Consider the following 20,634-nt stretch of genomic DNA (forward strand, 5'->3'; position numbering starts at 1 on the left):
CAAACAAATTAAAATTAATAAAATTTTCTATTTTTTAGATTTATTCGAAATTAATTCCAACTTTTTTCCTATTTTTTTTTTTTTTTTTTTCTTTCTTTTTTTTTTTCCTTTCTTTTTTTTTTTTTTTTTTTTCAAAAAATTATTTTATTAAAATGAAACAAACAAAAAAAGTGGTGGTTGAACCAAAACCATATATTAAGGGTGAATTTAAAAATAGATGTTTTGCAAAAGATTTAACTATTACATTTTCAATGGGTGCATTACAAAAGATTAGAAAAATGGATTCAATTGAAAGGTATGAAACAGTTATGAAGAGTAAAGATTATCAACAATTCAATTCATTTGAATACTTTCAAATGAAAGTTAGTACTTTAATTGCAATTCCATCAAACTATTCATTCATTTACCCAATTGGTGAGTTTAATTTCAATGAAAATAAAAATCAATATGAATTTAAACCAATTGAATTCCTAAAAGCAATTGAATTGGTTAAAAGGGATAGAAGTGGTTTAATCTCTTTTACTTTTTTAAAATCAGTGATTAATAATGGTCCTGAATTTGAATATATAAAAACAAAACCACCATCTAAAAATTATTATCAACATGGGCCTTACTATTTAAATAAATCAAACTTGAATGAATGGGAAACAACTTGTGCAAAGTTTGATCAAGAAAATGGTTTAATCTATAAAATGATCACAAATAAAAGGTCATCACCATTTTATTCAACTTTAAAAATATTAGTTCATAGAGAAATTAAATTTGGTTTATCAAGTAGTTCGCATACATCACACACCTATCCCATTGATAATAATCAACCATATTACCATATTTTAGAAAAAGAAACTGGTTTAAAAACTTTATCAGATGAAAATAATCAAAATAATCAAAATAATCAAAATGATGAAAATAATCAAAATGATCAAAATAATGAAAATGATCAAAATGATCAAAATGATGATAATAATAAAGGTTGGGTAGTTAAAAATGAATTTCCATTTGGATTTTTTTTATTACCAAATCTTAAAGAAATTTGTTTTTCAGTTTTAAAAGAAATGTTTTTAATTAGTAATAAATCAGTTATTGATAAATTATTTTCATCAATTAAATCGATAGTACCAATTAGTTTATTACAAGAATTTGTAGTTGATTGTTTTAATGATGAGAAACCAGTTGGTAATGAAATTATTTTTAAAATTTATTCAAAATCTTTATGTGAAAATTATGATTCAATTCTTTCAAATATTAATTTCCCATTAAATGATTTATTATCAAGTTGTATTAAAAGAGATTCTTGGTTTAGATATAACTATGATATGTGTATTGCACAAGATTTATTTTATCCACCTTATAAAGAAAATTTTGCAATTAATGTTTATGAAAATTTAAATTTATTTAAATTTAAATCGATTCCGATTGAAAATAGAAAAAATATTTTATTTGAAAAAACTGGTGGTTTGGATGATTTTAACTCTTTGATTACTGGTGATCAGTCGATTGTTGACAAGTCAATGTTTATTTCAAATTTTAATAGACTTACAAATAATAGATTTAATAAAACTTTTGATGATGGTGAGAGTGGTTTTGAAAAATTAAAGAAATTAGATTGTATTTTCATTGGTGGTATTATTACAAATTGTTTAATTCAAAATGAAAATAATGATGATGGTAAGGATGTATGTGAAGGATTCGAGAAATCAGATATTGATATTTGTTTTTTCAATACATCCAACGATTTTTACGCTCAAGTTGCTCGTTTTATTGATCAGTTCTTTAAAGGTGTTGATAGGTATGATAGTGAGGCATCAAATAATTGTAGTATTGTTTTTCAGGGAAATCATGTTACCATTTGTCAACATTATCCAAATCGTCATATTCAATTAAATCTTTATTCACATTTATCAATTGAGGATGTTTTAATTGGTGTCGATATTGATGCAACTTGTTTTGCATTTGATGGTATTGATATATGGTGTTTAGAAAGAGCGTTGCATTCAATCAATTATCGTATTAATATCGCATCAGAGCATTCATTTTTAATTAGAGGAGATGTTAATTATCAATATAGACTACTCAAATATTTAAAACGTGGATTTGATATTTATTATTTATCAACTCCACAAATTGATAAAATTATTAATCAAGCAAACTTTGGCAATCAATCTAAATCAAATTCACCACCAACTAAAGATTTCACCCCATCATTAAGACATGTTGGATTTTCATTATTATTATCATTAAGAATGGATTCAACACTTTACACTCCATTTTTTAAAACCAAAGAAAGATCTGAAACTATTTTACCCTATGGTCCAAATTTTGATGATAAATATTTTAAAAGATGGGTAGGTCATAATTTCAATAAACACTACGATGGCTATAATAGTAATGATATTCTTCAACTACTAGAAACTCCTATTTCAGATATGGATATGGGCCATAGAGATTCAATATCTTATAATCATGAATGGATCAACTCATTAAATGATAGATCATCTAATTACATATACAATGAAGATTATTATTATAATTTTGAAGTAGATGATGAAGAAGAAGACGGTGGTGAACCTAATTACCCCGAATATAATGATTCATAAGTAAGAAATCAATAGTAATCTTTATATGTATGTGAAGTAAAAATATAAATAAAGGCATTAGGTTTTTTAATTTACTTTGTAGTTTTTTTATTTTTATTTTTATTTATATTTATATTTATTTATTGTTTTAATTTAATTGTTTTAATTTGCTTTGTATTTGTTCTTTAAACTTTTTGGAATTTTTATTTTTGATAAAAATGTATACAACCGAGATAACAATAATTGCCACAAAACACACTGAACCAATTACAATTCCTGCGATTTTACTGGCTGATAATCCATTTGATTTCGAACAAATTGAATTCTCTCCTGATGCTGATTCGCTATCTAATAAAACAAAGAAATCTGGATCAATAATTACTTTATTTTTAAAATGTGGAATTTTAATTCCAATAAAAGTTTGAGTAGAGTGAGATGTTGATTCAGCAATTGTATTTTGGAATTCATCTAACAATGTATTTTCAATACCAACAATATTACCATCTACTACAGCCCTTTTAATGAATCTACCATACATTGAATGATCTTGAACTTGAAGTTTAATGTAGTTAGAGTTGTCACCATTTGTAGTATCACCAAATTGTTTTAATGAACAAAAATCATCACTTTCATCTGTTGATAATATCGAAGCAAACATTACCAATTCGAGATTATTTAAAGCTGAAGAGAATACATAATTTTCAATTTCAATGGTAAATTTGACTGATGATGGATTCATTTGGAGCTCTTGACCTGCAAATGTTATATTTTTGCTTGAATTAAACCATTGAATAATTGTTGTTATATTTGTGGTTTTAATATCGTTACCATTTTGAGAAACTATTGATGTATTGTATCTACCAGTTGTTAAATCTATATCTTCAAATACCCATTTATCAAAAGGGAATGTTTTAATAACTTCACCTTTAAAATCTAATTCTCTAATAGAAACTAAAGTTACTAATGATTTAAATAAAAATTCTGTTGAGTTTGTTTCTTGTCCACCACCACCGCCTGTAATAGGAATTTCAACTGTTGGTTGTGAAGTATTTGTTTGTGGTGTTGGGATAATAATAATTTTTGAAGTACAATCAACTCCGTACCAAGGAGAGTAACAAATGCATCCAAACCCACTTTGACAATAACCTTTGTTTTTTCCTCCACATTCTGGATTTCCTAAACATTTTTGAGGTGGATTTGTTGGTAATGGTGATATAGTTGGTTGTAAAGTTGGTTGTAAAGTTGGTTCTGGTGTATATGTTGGACCAGAATAATTAAAATTATAAACTATTGGATTAATTAAAAATTCATTTGATTTAATGTTAATTTGATTGGAATCAAGTAATAATAATTTAAAAGGAATATCGATTAATGGTACCTCTGTTAATTTAATGAAACTTGAATAGGTTTTAGTTATTGTTTTTAAATTTATGTCACTACCATTCGAAATATAAATAATCGCTGTATCAACTGTACGAAAGTTTTTACCAAAAATAAATAGAGTTGAATCTTTGTTTGTAAATTCTGAAACTGATGTTATTATTGGTATATTAAATGAAAAATCTGTAGAAACAAACCAATCTTGTTGTAATGGATTTAAATCCTTAATGTCTTTTGAAGAGAATCCACTATAGGTTCCTCTATTATTAATAAAGCCATAAACAGATACTAAGAAACCATCAGGATATCCAAAACCTACTGGTACTTCTATTGTACACGAAAAGGTTATTGTAGTTGAATTAGTAATTGTTGGTGTTGCTCGGCATTGTTCCATTGCAAGTCGTTGTGGAACTAAATAAACTATTGGATTCTGTCCTTGTTTAAAACCGCTTTCTAAATCTTGTGCTTGAAAAGTGAATGTTATTGATCTATCTAAAGAGCCTACATCCATTGAAGATCTCGAGGTTTTAAAGGAAATTAAATTTGGAGGAGAACTATCCAATTCACCAGTACAATAATAATTAATACTAAAGGGTGATGAATCATTAATGAAATGAATAAATGGATTACGAGTTGACTCAAACGATTGAGTGTTTTCATAATACTCTAAAGTGAAATATTTAACATATGTATTATTGTTACCATATGTATCGAATAAACTTGCTTGAGTTATTAAATAATCTTGAGTGATACAATTACTACTCCCAATACCAAACTCCAATGGTATTATAATTTTGTAATCACCAATAATTTTATCACCACTTCCTTCTATTAAATTTGACATGTTTATTGTAATGTTGTAGAATGAAGAATCTAAAAGTCCTTTAACAATTAAAAAGCCATCTCTGAAACCGTTTATTTCATCTTGAATTGTAAATAACCATCCATTATGTTGTTTTATGATTTTGGTTACAATTGGTCCATAAATATCAACCTTAATTGAAGTTGCTCTTAATTGATATTCATTGGATAAATAATTACTATCAATTAAGTTTGTATTATCAAGTACCAATGCATAACTTATATTTCCTGGTAGTGTATTTGCAGGTACTTTAAAGTTTACTCTAAATCTATTGGTTGTTTGGTCCCATACTGCAAATTTATAATTTGGATTTAAAATAGTAAATATACTATTTTCAAATCTAATATCGTTTAAAGATTTTTCATCAGTTAAATAAAAACCAATTGACAAGTCTTTATAGTCTTCAATATTATTAAATGTAAAAAACATTATATTATCAACTGATTGGTCAGTTATATCAATGTCATTATATAAAAATGATACCTGAACTAAATCATTTAAATAATTATAATCTATTAAAATAATATTAAAAAAATTATTAGTAATGAATTATAGTAGTTTTAAAAGTGTATTATTAATACAATTTTCTTACTTTTTAAATTAATACTTGGATATGTAAGTTTTGAAATGTTATTACCAATCTGGTAGAGATAATCACCAAATCCATATGTAACTGGGTAATCTAGGTTGCCTTCTATTTTTATTGAATTTTCGGTGATAGCATTGCTTATTTCAACAAGCTCAAATTTTATTTCTGTAAGATACTCCCAAATACCATCAGAAGCGGTACCAGAAACAAGCATACCATTATCATGAACAGTATTCTTTGAGTTCATAATTTTTAAATACGAAACTGAAGATAAATTTGGTGAGCCGATACTTTTAATTTCAATTCTGTTTAAAAACTTTAGATTTCCGATATAACTAGATGTAAAAGATTGGATTTCAAATCTTCCAACATCGGAATTAGGTAATGTAATAAATGGTTCGAAATCTCCCCTCATTTTAGTAATACATCTAGGCATACATATAGTAAGAATATTCAAAGGTGAAATGGATATTAAATTAATTGGTAAAGAGAATCCAAATTTGACCATTTCATTATTTCCTCCAATAAAGCCAAATGGAAAATCGGTAATAGTAAATGTTTGTTTATATTCTAATTGAAATGGATTAAAATCAAATTTAAATTCTGTTCCATTATACTCAGATGTAACCATTGCCATACCAACAGTTGAATTATCTTTGATAGAAGTTAACTTTGAGTTTGGTGTTTGTAATCTTGGGCTTTCTATTTTTTTAATTTGAAATATTTATATATATATATCAATTTTAATATTAATATATTTCAATTTTTTTTTTAAATATTTTAAGATTAAAAAATTAAATCAAATTTACCTGTTATATTAACAAAAAAATTGGAATATTCTTTAAATGATGGTTGTGTTTCATTTTGTCCATACAATGAAAAGTTCATACCATTAGCCATAATTGGTAAACAAGTTGCAATAAATGTTAAATTATTTGGTTTACCTAAAATTGGTCTTGGTGTTGAATAATATCCTAAAGTACCCAATCTATACACCGGATTTAGAAGATTTGATTTGATTCTAAATGATAAAAGTGAACCAAATACATTTGAATATAAAACAAAATTTCCTGAAGGTGGATAAAGTTTTAAATCATAAATTTCATTCGTTACAATATTTCCTCCTTTTAAATTAAAATTAAAAATTATTATTATTATTATTATTTTTTTTTTTTTTTTTTTTTTTTTTTTTTACTTACTATTTTTAAAAGGTACACTAATTATTAAGTTGTTTGAAATTGGAAATGTAAAATCAATTGACCAAATATCAAGATTTTGTGACAAATAGAAATTTTCATTATAAACTATTCTGAATAAATTTCCACCCATTTTATATACCTTTACAATTTGTGAATCATATGTAAATTCAACATTTTCTGGCAAGTTATTAATTCTGACAACCGAAAAATATTTAAAAGTAGTACTCCATATAACATCTTGAATAATATCTACTGATAGAGTTGAAATATTTAACTCTTTTTTTTATTTATTATTAATAGAGAAAAAAATGATTAAAAAAAAAAATGATTAAAAAAAAAAAAATGATAAAAAAAAAAAAAAAAAATTGGTAATATGTTATTAATAAAATATTAAATATTAAAAATAATAATAAAAAAATTATTACCTTTACAATCTAAATTTAAATCAAAATATCCTATTGATGGATCAATAACAGTACCACTATTTGCAACAAATTGGTAAAAATTGTTACCTAATTGAGATTGAATATCAACTCTAAAAAGAGTAAAAGAAGAATTTGTCCATTGTATAAAACCTGCTATTAAAAAATCTGTATCTGCCATAGTGTTAACCGTTTGACCTTGTAAACCCTCTACTAAAAAAAATTTTATTGTATAGCAACTATTTCCATTTAAAAAAGAAGAATTTTTTGAAGGTGTGAGATCTGTAAATTTAAATTGTTGAGCATTTACATTTAATTTTATTATTATAAAAATTAATAAAAAGAATAAATTCCTTATCATTTTTATTTTTTTTTTTTAAGTAATGTTTTTCCAGACTAATTAAAAAAAAAAAAAAAAAAATGAAAATAAAAATAAAAATAAAACAAATAAAAAATAATAAAAATAAAAAAAAATAACAAAAAAAAAAAAAAAAAAAAAATCTTTTAAATGCCAACACCACAAAAAAAATTAGTCACATCAATACGAACACCCCAAAAAAAAAAAAAAACAATCAATTTAATCAAAAAAAAAAAGATTTTTTCAAAAAAAAATATCAAGTGAAAAGATAATTTTTTCATTTATTTTTGAACGGTTTTTTTTTTTTTTTTTTCGAAAAAGCCGATTAAAATAAATTGCAATGGAAGGGTGATGACATCATTAGCATTCGAAATACCAAACAATGAATTATTATTTTCATTTTATTTTATTTTTTTTTTTTTTGTAAATTAGATCATTATTTGAAAATTATTATACTTTTTTTTTTTTTTTTTATTTTTGTTTTAGAAAAAAAAATTTAATAAAAAAAAAAAATGTTGTGAAAAATTAAAAAACGAATAAGATTTTTTTTTTTTTTTTTTTTTTTAAATGTAGTGTTTTAAAAAATATCTTTTAAACAGTGCATTTATAAAAATTTCGAAGCAAATTGGATTTTTTTTTTGGATGGTTATTTTTAGAATAATTCATAAATAAAAAATCATTAATAAAGATACATATTTATTTATAAGTAAGAAGTCAATATTAATCTTTATATATGTATGTAAAAATAAATAAAGACATTAGGTTTTATTTACTTTGTAGATTTTTATTTTTATTTTTATTTATATATTTATTTTTTGTTTTAATTTAATTGTTTTAATTTGCTTTGTATTTGTTGTTTAAACTTTTTGGATTTTTCATTTTTGATAAAAACATAAACAATAGAAATAATAACAACTGCCACAAAACACACTGAACCAATTACAATTCCTGCAATTTTACTGGCTGATAATTCATTTGATTTTGAACAAATTGAATTCTCTCCTGATGCTGATTCGCTATCTAATAAAACAAAGAAATCTGGATCAATAATCACTTTATTTTTAAAATGTGGAATTTTAATTCCAATAAAAGTTTGAGTAGAGTGAGATGTTGATTCAGCAATTGTATTTTGGAATTCATCTAACAATGTATTTTCAATACCAACAATATTGTCATCGACTACAGCCCTTTTAATGAATCTACCATACATTGAATGATCTTGAACTTGAAGTTTAATGTAGTTAGAGTTGTCACCATTTGTAGTATCACCAAATTGTTTTAATGAACAAAAATCATCACTTTCATCTGTTGATAATATCGAAGCAAACATTACCAATTCTAGATTATTTAAAGCAGAGGAGAATACATAATTTTCAATTTCAATGGTAAATTTGACTGATGATGGATTCATTTGGAGCTCTTGACCTGCAAATGTTATATTTTTGCTTGAATTAAACCATTGAATAATTGTTGTTATATTTGTGGTTTTAATGTCGTTACCATTTTGAGAAACTATTGATGTATTGTATCTACCAGTTGTTAAATCAATTTCATCAAATACCCATTTATCAAAAGGGAATGTTTTAATAACTTCACCTTTAAAACCTAATTCTCTTATTGAAACTAAAGTTACCAATGATTTAAATAAAAATTCTGTTGAGTTTGTTTCTTGTCCACCACCACCACCTGGTATTGGAATTTCAACTGTTGGTCCTGAAGTATTTGTTTGTGGTGTTGGGATAATAATAATTTTTGAAGTACAATCAATTCCATACCAAGGAGAGTAACAAATGCATCCAAACCCACTTTGACAATAACCTTTGTTTTTTCCTCCACATTCTGGATTTCCTAAACATTTTTGAGGTGGATTTGTTGGTAATGGTGATATAGTTGGTTGTAAAGTTGGTTGTAAAGTTGGTTCTGGTGTATATGTTGGACCAGAATAATTAAAATTATAAACTATTGGATTAATTAAAAATTCATTTGATTTAATGTTAATTTGATTGGAATCAAGTAATAATAATTTAAAAGGAATATCGATTAATGGTACCTCTGTTAATTTAATGAAACTTGAATAGGTTTTAGTTATTGTTTTTAAATTTATGTCACTACCATTCGAAATATAAATAATCGCTGTATCAACTGTACGAAAGTTTTTACCAAAAATAAATAGAGTTGAATCTTTGTTTGTAAATTCTGAAACTGATGTTATTATTGGTATATTAAATGAAAAATCTGTAGAAACAAACCAATCTTGTTGTAATGGATTTAAATCCTTAATGTCTTTTGAAGAGAATCCACTATAGGTTCCTCTATTATTAATAAAGCCATAAACAGATATTAAGAAACCTTCAGGATATCCAAAACCTACTGGTACTTCTATTGTGCATGAAAAGGTTATAGTGGTCGTATTGGTAATTGTTGGTGTTGCTTGACATTGTTCCATTGCAAGTCGTTGTGGAACTAAATAAACTATTGGATTCTGTCCTTGTTTAAAACCGCTTTCTAAATCTTGTGCTTGAAAAGTGAATGTTATTGATCTATCTAAAGAGCCTACATCCATTGAAGATCTCGAAGTTTTAAAGAATATTAAATTTGGAGGAGAACTATCCAATTCGCCATTACAATAATAATTAAATATTAAGGGTGATGAATCATTAATGAAATGAATAAATGGATTACTAGTTGAATCAAAGAATTGAGAGTCCTCATAAAATTCTTGAACGAAATGTTTAACATATGTATTATTGTTACCATATGTATCGAATAAACTTGCTTGAGTTATTAAATAATCTTGAGTGATACAATTACTAATTCCAATACCAAACTCCAATGGTATTATAATTTTGTAATCACCAATAATTTTATCACCACTTCCTTCTATTAAATTTGACATGCTTATTGTAATGTTGTAGAATGAAGAATCTAAAAGTCCTTTAACAATTAAAAAGCCATCTCTGAAACCGTTCACTTCATCTTGGATTGTATATACCCAACCATTCTGTTGTTTTATGATTTTGGTTACAATTGGTCCATAAATATCAACCTTAATTGAAGTTGCTCTTAATTGATATTCATTGGATAAATAATTACTATCAATTAAGTTTGTATTATCAAGTACCAATGCATAACTTATATTTCCTGGTAGTGTATTTGCAGGTACTTTAAAGTTTACTCTAAATCTATTGGTTGTTTGGTCCCATACTGCAAATTTATAATTTGGATTTAAAATAGTAAATATACTATTTTCAAATCTAATATCTTTTAAAGATTTTTCATCAGTTAAATAAAAACCAATTGACAAATCTTTATAGTCTTCAATATTATTAAATGTAAAAAACATTATATTATCAACTGATTGGTCAGTGATATCAATGTCATTATATAAAAATGATACCTGAACTAAATCATTTAAATAATTATAATCTATTAAAATAATATTAAAAAAATTATTAGAAATGAATTACAGTGGTTTTTTATGTGTAAAATTAATAGAACTTTCTTACTTTTTAAATTAATACTTGGATATGTAAGTTTTGAAAATTCATTACCAATTTGATAGACCGTGTCACCAAATTCATATGTACTTCGAGTATCTTTGGTGCCTACAATTTTTATTGTATTTTTTATGCTAGCACTACTTAATTCAACAAAATCAAATTTTATTTCTGTAACAAACTCCCAAAAACCTTCAGAAGCGGTACCAGAAACAAGCATACCATTATCCAAAACAATATACTTTGTTTCTTTAATTTCTAAAAATGAAACTGAAGATAAATTTGGTGAAACTGTACTTTTAATTCCAATTCGGTTTAAAAACTTTAGATTCCCGATATAAATTGATGTAAAATATTGGATTTCAAGTTTTCCAACATCGGTGTCGGGTAATATAATAAATGGTTCGAAATCCCCTCTCATTTTATGAGTACATCTTGGCATACATAAGTTTAAGATATTCAAAGGTGAAATTGACATTAAATCAGCTGGTAAAGAGAATCCAAATTTGACCATTTCATTATTTCCTCCAATAAAGCCAAATGGAAAATCGGTAATAGTAAATGTTTGTTTATATTCTAATTGAAATGGATTAAAATCAAATTTAAATTCTGTTCCATTATACTCAGATGTAACCATTGCCATACCAACAGTTGAATTATCTTTGATAGAAGTTAACTTTGAGTTTGGTGTTTGTAATCTTGGGCTTTCTATTTTTTTAATTTGAAATATTTACATATATATATATCAATTTTAATATTAATATATTTCGATTTTTTTTTTAAATATTTTAAGATTAAAAAAATTAAATCAAATTTACCTGTTATATTAACAAAAAAATTGAAAAATTCTTTAAATGATGGTTGTGTTTCATTTTGTCCATATAATGAAAAGTCCATACCATTAGCCTTAATTGGTAAACAGGTTGCAATAAATGTTAAATTATTTGGTTTACCTAAAATTGGTCTTGGTGTTGAATAATATCCTAAAGTACCCAACCTAAATACTGGATTTTGAAGATTTGATTTGATTCTAAACGATAAAAGTGAACTAAGTATATTTGAATATAAAACAAATTGTCCTAAAGGTGGATAAAGTTTTAAATCATAAATTTCATTCGTTACAATATTTCCTCCTTTTAAATTAAAATTAAAAATTTGTTAATAAATTATTAATAATTTTTTTTTTTTTTTTTTTTTTTTTTTTTTACTTACTATTTTTAAAAGGAACACTAATTTTTAAACTATTTGAAACTGAAAATGTAAAATCAATTGACCAAGTATTAAGATTTTGAAACAAATAGAAATTTTCATTATAAACTATTCTGAATAAATTTCCACCCATTTTATATACCTTTACAATTTGTGAATCATATGTAAATTCAACATTTTCTGGCAAGTTTTTAATTTTTACAACTGAAAAATATTTAAAAGTAGTACTCCATATAACATCTTGAATAATATCTACTGATAGAGTTGAAATATTTAACTCTTATTTTTTTTTTATTATAAAAATATATATAAATAATAAAAAAAAAATTAGTAACATGATATTAAAAAATAAAAAATAAAAAAAATCATTACCTTTACAATCTAAATTTAAATCAAAATATCCTATTGATGGATCAATAACAGTACCACTATTTGCAACAAATTGGAAAAAACTGTTACCTCTTGGAGATTGAATATCAAATTCAAAAAGACTAAAAGAAGAATTTGTCCATTGTATTAAACCTCCTATTAAAAAATCTACATCTCCCATAGTGTTAACCGTTTGACCTTGTAAACCCTCTACTAAAAAAAATTTAGTTGTTTTGCAAATATTTCCATCAACAACTGTAAAAGAAGAATTATTTGAAGGTGTGAGATCTGTAAATTTAAATTGTTGAGCATTCACATTTAATTTCATTATTATTATTAATAAAATTAAAAAAAAAAAAAAAAAATTCCTTATCATTTTTTATTTGATTTTTTTTTTTTTTTTAGATTAATAAAAAAAAATAATAAAAAAAAATAATCCAATTTTAGTTTTTTAGAAAAATATACCAAACATAAAAAAAAAAAAAAAATTAGTCACATAGATACATCACCCAAAAAAAAAAAAAAAATAATCAATATCATTAAAAAAACAATTTTTGTTTTCATCACAAAAGATTTTTTTTCAAAAAAAAAAATATCAATAAATAAAAAGATATTTTTTCATTTATTTTCAAAAAAACAATTGTTTTTCATCACAAAAGATATTTTTTCATTTTTTTTTATTTTTTTTTATTTTCATTTTTTTTTTTTTTTTTTTTTTTTTTTTTTTTTTGAAAACACTGATTCAAATAAATGGAAGATATTCGAAATAATATTTTTTTTTTTTTTTTTTTTTTTTTTTGATTGGCAAGTTAATCATTAAAAATTAAAATTATTTAAACTTAAATTAAGCTTAATAAAAAAAAAGAAATAAAAAAAATTTTTTTTTTTTTTTTTTTTTTTTTTCCTAAGAAAAAAAAAAAAAAAAGAAATTACAAATATTTAATTTATTATATATTATTTTTGATTTTTTAATTTTTTTAATTTATATAACCTTCAGTTCTTAAATGATTTAAAATTAAAAGGATTGCATCTTTTACTGAGGTATGAGTTGTATCAATTCTTAATTCTGGATTTTCTGGAGTTTCATATGGATCATCGATACCAGTGAAACCTTTGAGTTGACCACTTCTAACTTTAGCGTATAAACCTTTACGATCTCTTTTTTCACAAGTTTCAATTGGAGTTGAGATATGAATTTCAATGAAACCACCATTTGGAGTGATTAAATCACGAGCAAATTTACGAGCACCAGCATAAGGTGCGATTGGGGCACAAATTGCAATACCACCAGCTTTTGAAATTTCAGAGGCAACGAAACCAATACGTTTGATATTGAGATCACGATGTTCTTTACTGAAACCCAATTCACTTGAGAGGAATGTACGAACGACATCACCATCTAAAAGAGTTATTGAACGACTACCATCTTCAAGGAGTGCTTCATTTAATGCATTTGCGATTGTACTTTTACCACTACCACTGAAACCTGTAAAGAAAACTGTAAAACCTTGTTTTGAACGTGGTGGACATGAATCCCTTAAAATTTTAACCACCTTTTCATAGGTGAACCAATTTGGAATTTCACCACCAGTACGAAGGAGATGACGTAATTTTGTGCCAGAGATATTTGCAGTTTCTAAACCCTCTGGAACTTCATCGACTGGATAATATTTATCGTGTGCTGGTACGTAAACCATCATTTGGAATGGAAGGATTTTAATTGATAAACGATTGGCTAATTTAAGTGCCAATTCTTGAGCTTCGTATGGTTGATAAAATAGGTTGCCTTGTTTGTCCTCACCTGGACCTGCATGATCTCTACCAACGATGAAATGATTACAACCGAAATTCTTTCTAATAATTGCGTGCCAAACTGCCTCTCTTGGTCCACCCATTCTCATGGCCAATGGCAAGAGTGAGAGTGTTGCCAATCCCTCTGGATAGGAGTCCATGATCTCTTTATAACATTTAACACGTGTGTGGTAATCGATATCGCCTGGTTTGGTCATGCCAACTACTGGTTGAATTAAAAGGTGACAATTTGCATTCAACTCGGCTGCTCTAACTGTAAGTTCTCTGTGTGCTCTATGCATTGGATTACGAGTTTGGAAGGCGATAACGTTCTCCCAACCTTTGGTTTTAAATAATTCTCTCACTTGAATTGGTGTACGACGGAGACCGTTGTAATCGTAGTGTACTGGTAATTGGGCACCCTCAAGCTTGCCGCTTACATAGTACTCTTTGGTATTGAAAATTGTGGAAACACCTGGATGGTATGGGTCAATGGATCCCATTGTCTTTTTGGCTTCGTTCTCTTTATTTGGTGTATAATAATTTGAAACGGTTAAAACTGCTATTAAATTTCCCTCTTCATCACGTAATGCCATTTGTTTACTATCGGTTGCTAAAACTGTATCCAAGCATTCCTTGCTTATATCCAATACTATTGGCATTGGGAATAATAATCCCTCATCTTTATCACCATCGATTGTCATGGTTTCAACAACATTATTATAGATGGTTTCGTCCATAAATGTACTCAATGGTGAGAAACCACCATTCATCAATAATTCTATATCACATAATTGCTTCTTTGTTAATAATAAACTTGGTAATGAAATTGATCTTTGTTTTAATTCTACTAATTCTTCTCCTTCTAAAATTAAATTTATTAATTCTCCGCCATGTGGGATTGAACCATAAAGTTTGGAATTATTTGTTGTTAAAATATCTGGTGATACCATTTTTTAAATTTCTATTTATATATAATTTTACAAAAAAAAAAAAAAAAAAAAAATATATTTAATTTTACAAAAACAAAATAAAATGTTTAAATAATTTAATTTAAAAATTAAGAGAAAGGAAATAAAGAATTTGCTTAAAAAAAAAAAAAAAAGGAATCGTTTTGGGAGAAAAAAAAAATAAAAAAAAAAAAAATATAAAAAAAATTTAAAAAAAATAAAAAAAATTAGTTTTGAAAATATCTTTTTTTTTTTTTTTTTTTTTTTTTTTTTTTATCAACGTTGTCAGTTTTATAAAAGTTGAAGAAAAAATTTAATTGTGACATAATTACTTTTTGAAAATTAAAATGATTTTTCGTTTTTTGAAAACTGCAAATTTTTAAGATTCTTTTTTAGAATTGTGTGTTAACCCGACCTGGGTTTTTTTTTTGATGTGAAAAAAAAAAAAAATAAAAAAAAATAAAAAAATAAAAATAAATAAAATAAAAATAAAAAAAATTTAATAAATAAAAATAAAATTAAAAGTTGATATAATACAATAAAATGTTGACTATGTGGAAATAAAAAAAAAAAAAAAAAAAAGTTTAAATATAAAAAATAATGTTAAAAAAAAAAAAAAAAGTGTAAAAAAAATCAAAAAGAAATTAATAAAAACAGATAATTATTATTATTTTATTTTTTTTTTTTTTATTTTATTTTATTTTATTTTATTTTATTTTTTTTTGTTCAATGGTGTGTCGAGATAACATCTTAGTCTTTGTGATATGTATGAAAGTGTAAATATATGATTGATTAACACACCTATGTCTTATTTTTATTTAAATTTTTTATTTTTTTATTTTTTTTTTAATTTTATTGGTTGGGTGGTATTTTTTTTTTTTTTTTTTTTTATTTTTTTTTAGCTTTTGTTTGACATTTAATCTTGATCAAGATAACATTATTAGAAAAAATAAAAAAAAATCTAATTTTAGTGATAATAAAAAAATAAAAATAAAAATAAAATGAATGAATGAATAATTTGCCATTTACTTTTAAAATTAAAAATAAAATAATAAAGTTATTTTAAAATTAATTATTTATTAATTAATTTTTATTTATATGTATATATGTATTTAAATTGCAGTAGTTCCATCACAGGGACATACTTTTTTATGATTTTGACCAATAGAAGCAGCTCTACTAATTATTCCACATGCTACACGCTCACCTAAAATTTTATCGCTTTCACTATTTACAATATTTTTATTATTATTATTATTATTTAGATCTTCAATGGGAGAATATTTTGAATCTTGAGAATGTAATACAATTGAACGACCAATTAAATCCCAAAAATCATATTTATCTGATAAAACTCTAAACTCTGCTTTTCCATCTTGCTTAACATCTGATGTCCCAATAATTTTATTAAGAATTTCTTTACATTTATTTATATTTTTATTATTATTATTATTATTATTATTATTATTATTATTATTATTATTATTATTATTATTATTATTATTATTATTATTATTATTTTCAACATTTGATATAAATGGTTCACCAAGATCATCGCAACCATTCATTAAATTACCAAATTCGTGAACTACTAAAGAATGTTTACCAGGTTTCAAACCTGTTATTCTACCTTCAAATAAAGTTTTTGTTGTACTTGCTCTGAGTAATCTAATGACACCATAAACACCTTTACTACCAACACCACCACTTCCTCCACAACCTTTTTGCCAATTTTCTATTAATCCTAATGAACATACAGCACTTCCTGATACTGTTTCTTGTTTTTTGTGGCATGTTGATGATGATGGTGATGTTGATGTTGTTGTAGTTGTACTACTTAATCCACAAATTGTTGCATTTCTACCTGTATTTTTTATAGTTTCTAATATGTCTTGTGTTAAATCTGTGCCTTGAAGTACAATTCTTTGTTCTGGAATATCATGTTCTACGAGTTTAGTATTTTCAAGCTTTTCTCTTAATTCTTTACTAATTGAATCAACACAAGATTGACAACTTATATCAACATTTAATTCTACTTTTATCTCTAAATTCTTATCATCCATTTTGTTGGTTTTATATTTGTATGTATATGTATATTTATTTTATGGGGGTTTTTTTTTTTATTTTTTTTATATTTTATCTCTTTTGGAAGGGAAAAATTAAAAAAATAAAAAATTAAAAAAAAAATAAAAAATAAAAAATAAAAAAAAAAAAAAAAAAAAAAAAAAAATAAAAAAAAAAAAATAAAAAAACTTTTTCTTCTAATGGAAATAGAATAAGTCGACGTAATTAGTGATTATTATGAAATTTAATAAATTAATTTTTTTTTATAATTTTTTTTTTTTTTTTTTTGTAATTGACCTTTTTTTTTTTTAATATCTTTGTTTTTTGTTGTTTTTTTTTTTTTTTTTTTTTTTTTTTTTATGTACCTATTTTGGTAATTAAAAAAAAAAAAAAAAAAAAAACAAAAGATATTAAAAAAAAAAAAAGTATGGATAAATTAGTATATAATATAATCTATTTTGTTGTTTTTTTTTTTTATTTTCTTTTCTTTTTTTTTTTTTTTAAAGCAATGTTTGATGAAGCTTGTGTTGATCAACTTATATTTTTTAAAATCATTTTTTTTTAAGCAATGTTTCTAAACTTTATCATCATCTGCCTGAGATTCCATCACTTCATCAATTTTATCGCCAGTGATTGAACCAGGTGGAGGTAGTGGCTTTACACACCTACCAATATCTCCATTCTCAATGTTTGGAAAGAATACTTTCTATTTTTAATAATGGTATTAGAATTTAATGAATAAAAAGTAGTGTACAGTTTATATTTTTTAATTATTCTTATAAAACTTACGATAATTTCGGTAACATCATTATAAAATGAAGCTTGGTCAATGTTATTAAACACTTGTATATTATTGATTGAATTCATTTTGTAATGACTAAATAGGCAAAATATAAGTTGATCAACACAAGCTTCATCAAACATCACTGAAATAGAATTACTGGTACCAATTGGAGTGATAGTACAAGGGGTATTGGTACTTGATGGTGAAAATTCAAATTTAAAATTATTTGGAGTTTGAGTCTGCTCTAAATAAACTCTATTTATATTACCACTAAGTTGGACTATTTTTTCAGTAGCTAAAGAAGAGAAATAATTATTCTTCAATACTTGTGAAACAGTGATAACAAGATTTGGATTGGAGGAAATTATCATAACAGGTTCTGAGTGTATGTCTTTTTGACTAGGAGTAACAATAAGATTTATATTTGAAATGATATTAAATTTAGCCGATGATTCATATGGACATTCGGGTGACTGTAGACATATGTGTACTTTATCTTTTACACTTGGGAAAACATCAATTGAAATGTCCTCAGTTTTATAGCCTACTGTATCAGGTTGGACAAGGAGTGGAGCATTCGTGGTTTTATAGTTTGATTGTTTTGGTTCAATAACTCTTTTTGGAAGTGGGTTTAGTGTTTGTGGTATTAAAATTTCAAATCCCATTGGATTATCTAGATTTTGAGCGGCAAATTGATTCATTATCCAAGAAAAGTCTATTTCAGTTCCTATCGTTGATTGTGGGACACCAAGTTTTGCAATATTATAGGTTATATCTTTTCTTATCCATGTTACATGTCTTTCCATATAATCAACTAAATATCCAATACCATCCATGCAATAAGCTCCTCCTCCTCTTGATTCTAATTATGAAGTATATCGTATCAAATGGTATATAATAATTAATTAGTTTTAATTATAGTAAAAATAATAATAAAAATAAAATATAATTAAAATAAAAATAAAAATAAAAATAAAAATAATTAATTATGATTAAAATAATATTATTTTTATCTTACCTTGACCTCTTTGCCAATTTAGATCACCTAAACAAAAGGTTTTTTGTTGACCATCATCACTGGTACCATACATTAACTTTGAATGATCTTTTGAGGAACTTCTTTGTGGATTTACATCTATGAATGGATAATTGAGTCTTAATGCTATTGAGAAACTTGTACCAGAAACTACATTATTAGCAAATCCCTTTATTGTATTTGATGTCATTGTTTGAGACATCCATTTCGAAATATTTTTGTAATATTTACCAATATATTGCCATAATAATTCAATGTTATTCATTTGAGCAAAGTTTTTTGAAGATGGTTCGGCAATAATTCCTTTCTTTTGTGGGAGTGAAGTTTGAACAAAATATTCACCAAAGGAATATTTATTTACATGATAATAATGAGAAGATTTGAAGTTTGCATCTGATGAGAATTCAAAATTTTCAGAAATATGACCAGCCTGGAAAATAAATAAAAAAAAAGTTGTAAAATTTGAGTGAGTATTTATTATCACAATAAAATAAACAATAATAAAAATAATTATACATACCAATTTAGCCCATTGTAAAATTTTAATTTTTCTAGAGAGAGTTGAACCTACAAAAAAATTTTTCTTAATAATTTCATCGATTTCTGAAAAATATTTCTTTTTCTTTAAATCATCATCTGTTACTGTATCTAATTTTGTTTCGTCTACATCATTGATACCTGTTAGACTTGTTGCGAGTAATTTGCTTAACATTTTACCTTTGTCGAATTTATGGTTATTTATTGCTTTAATTGCAGGGTTAGTATATATCAAATATTTTGGAATAATATCTAATTCATTTGGTTTCAATGTAATACAAATTGAATGTTGTAAATAACTATCTTCAGAACTATGTAAAAAGAAATCATCAATTTCTTGAGGTGTGTAGGGGATACTATGAATTACGTGAATACCACCATGTTCATTCCAAATAAAAAACCCTTTTGCATGTGCACTCCCTTTACCGTCATCAAAAGCATTATTGTAAGAAATACTTGAAAATATATTACCGTTGGCTTGACCGAATGTTTGAGTAATTGGAGATACCTGGTCTTTAACTCTCATATTATATTTACTTAATTCAAGTATTTTTTCATTTTTGTTCTTTAAATTGCTATCTGTATAAAAAGATGAACCACTACCTTTATCTCCAGGTTTATTAAAATGTTCATAAATCCACCAATCAACATAATTTTCAGCGGGTTTTAAGCTTGGATTTGATGATTTTGCATAAATATCATTGTATAAACATCTCGGAACTTGTTGACATTTAATTATTGAAAATAAAATAAATAATAAAAATATTTTAATCAAATTTTTCATTCTATAATATTATTTAATCGTTTCTTACTTATTTTTATTAAAAAAAAAAAAAAAAAAAAAAAAAAAAAAAAAAAAAAAAAAAAAAAAAAAAAAAAAAAAAAAAAAATCAATAAAATAAAATAAAATAAAATAAAATAAAAGAAAATAAAATAAAATGAGTAAATTTTTTTGAAAAATCTTGATTGGTTTGGTATTTTTAGCATCAAAACCAATTTCAAATAAACAAT

The 20,634-nt window shown here is 24.5% G+C and overlaps 6 protein-coding genes across 6 annotated transcripts; 1 reads left to right on the forward strand and 5 right to left on the reverse strand.

Annotated features, from left to right (window-relative positions):
- Positions 1–152: 152 nt before the first annotated feature.
- Positions 153–2,597, forward strand: DDB_G0291025 (hypothetical protein; the record flags this gene model as incomplete). The annotated part of the gene is made up of 1 exon (XM_630368.1): positions 153–2,597. One exon carries the CDS (start codon positions 153–155, stop codon positions 2,595–2,597), a length of 2,445 nt encoding a protein of 814 aa, XP_635460.1.
- A 127-nt stretch (positions 2,598–2,724) lies between these two features.
- DDB_G0291027 (hypothetical protein) lies at positions 2,725–7,389 on the reverse strand (the record flags this gene model as incomplete). The annotated part of the gene is made up of 5 exons (XM_630369.1): positions 2,725–5,330; positions 5,411–6,109; positions 6,217–6,531; positions 6,607–6,882; positions 7,032–7,389. The coding sequence occupies 5 exons, from the start codon at positions 7,387–7,389 to the stop codon at positions 2,725–2,727; spliced, it is 4,254 nt and encodes a 1,417-aa protein (XP_635461.1).
- An 817-nt stretch (positions 7,390–8,206) lies between these two features.
- On the reverse strand, positions 8,207–12,837 carry DDB_G0291045 (hypothetical protein; the record flags this gene model as incomplete). Its single annotated transcript, XM_630370.1, has 5 exons — positions 8,207–10,812; positions 10,854–11,591; positions 11,702–12,016; positions 12,096–12,371; positions 12,465–12,837. The coding sequence occupies 5 exons, from the start codon at positions 12,835–12,837 to the stop codon at positions 8,207–8,209; spliced, it is 4,308 nt and encodes a 1,435-aa protein (XP_635462.1).
- A 601-nt stretch (positions 12,838–13,438) lies between these two features.
- Positions 13,439–15,205, reverse strand: DDB_G0291029 (sulfate adenylyltransferase; the record flags this gene model as incomplete). Its single annotated transcript, XM_630371.1, has 1 exon — positions 13,439–15,205. One exon carries the CDS (start codon positions 15,203–15,205, stop codon positions 13,439–13,441), a length of 1,767 nt encoding a protein of 588 aa, XP_635463.1.
- Positions 15,206–16,314: 1,109 nt separating this feature from the next.
- Positions 16,315–17,265, reverse strand: ccs (copper chaperone for superoxide dismutase; the record flags this gene model as incomplete). The annotated part of the gene is made up of 1 exon (XM_630372.1): positions 16,315–17,265. One exon carries the CDS (start codon positions 17,263–17,265, stop codon positions 16,315–16,317), a length of 951 nt encoding a protein of 316 aa, XP_635464.1.
- A 575-nt stretch (positions 17,266–17,840) lies between these two features.
- Positions 17,841–20,407, reverse strand: DDB_G0291033 (hypothetical protein; the record flags this gene model as incomplete). Its single annotated transcript, XM_630373.1, has 4 exons — positions 17,841–17,972; positions 18,056–18,912; positions 19,069–19,516; positions 19,607–20,407. The coding sequence occupies 4 exons, from the start codon at positions 20,405–20,407 to the stop codon at positions 17,841–17,843; spliced, it is 2,238 nt and encodes a 745-aa protein (XP_635465.1).
- Between the last annotated feature and the right edge of the window lie 227 nt (positions 20,408–20,634).

The sequence above is a fragment of the Dictyostelium discoideum genome (assembly GCF_000004695.1).
Source record: "Dictyostelium discoideum AX4 chromosome 5 chromosome, whole genome shotgun sequence".
Taxonomy (NCBI): Eukaryota; Evosea; class Eumycetozoa; order Dictyosteliales; family Dictyosteliaceae; genus Dictyostelium; species Dictyostelium discoideum.